At 41.1% G+C, this 662-nt stretch overlaps 1 protein-coding gene across 1 annotated transcript in view; it reads right to left on the bottom strand.

The window, feature by feature from the left end:
* Positions 1 to 656, bottom strand: part of LOC119592106 (probable cation-transporting ATPase 13A4) — a gene marked incomplete at its 3' end in the record, with an annotated part of 17932 nt that extends 17276 nt beyond the window's left edge. Inside the window, 2 exon segments of the mRNA XM_037940925.1 lie at positions 64 to 211; positions 573 to 656. Of these exon segments, the coding sequence (XP_037796853.1) occupies positions 64 to 108 (45 nt within the window).
* Positions 657 to 662: the final 6 nt, after the last annotated feature.

The following is a 662-nucleotide window of genomic DNA, read 5'->3' as shown; positions in this document are numbered from 1 at the left end:
CACACATACATATATCAATTTTATATGAAATCTAAAACAAAGCAGACTACACGGGACACTGGCCTGTTGTACGATTAGTTGCCAGATGGACAGAATCTCGATCTTCATAAAGTTCTCGCCGAACAGGGCCTTTTTGACCTTCGCTGTGGGTTCGCTGAGGCCTCCTGATTGCCTGTGGAAGGTGTTGAAGGTCGTCCCGTGCTCCAGAGGCCTGTGGAGGAAATGACCGTTCCTTTTTTTTCTGTGTCGACACAACAGAAAGAAGCAATTCCGATTCTTGGTTGGGACTGCTTGTTTAGAAATTACCAGAGTATTTATCTGTTTTTTACTAATCTATTTACATGTATGATTGAAAGTCTATTCTTTAATGATTTTTGTGTCCTCAACAAAAACTTAAAACCAGAGAGAAGGATGAGTTATAACTTCCGGTTATAAGGAGTTAGCAGTTATACAAGTCAACTACCAAGAAACACCAAGCCATAACCCAGAAGCCTAAAAAAGAAAAAGAAAAGAATCAAAAGTATATAAAAAATACATAAAAACGGACAGTGCCCTCTGACCTCTGACCTCACCTCAGTCTGACGAAGGTACACGTCGCCTCGTCCCACACGTACTTGATCTTCTTGTTAATGAAATACACTCGGGACTGAGTGCCCTTTTGG

This window comes from Penaeus monodon, chromosome 29, assembly GCF_015228065.2.
Source record: "Penaeus monodon isolate SGIC_2016 chromosome 29, NSTDA_Pmon_1, whole genome shotgun sequence".
In the NCBI taxonomy this organism is placed as follows: domain Eukaryota; kingdom Metazoa; phylum Arthropoda; class Malacostraca; order Decapoda; family Penaeidae; genus Penaeus; species Penaeus monodon.
This window is presented reverse-complemented; position numbering and strand designations above follow the sequence as displayed.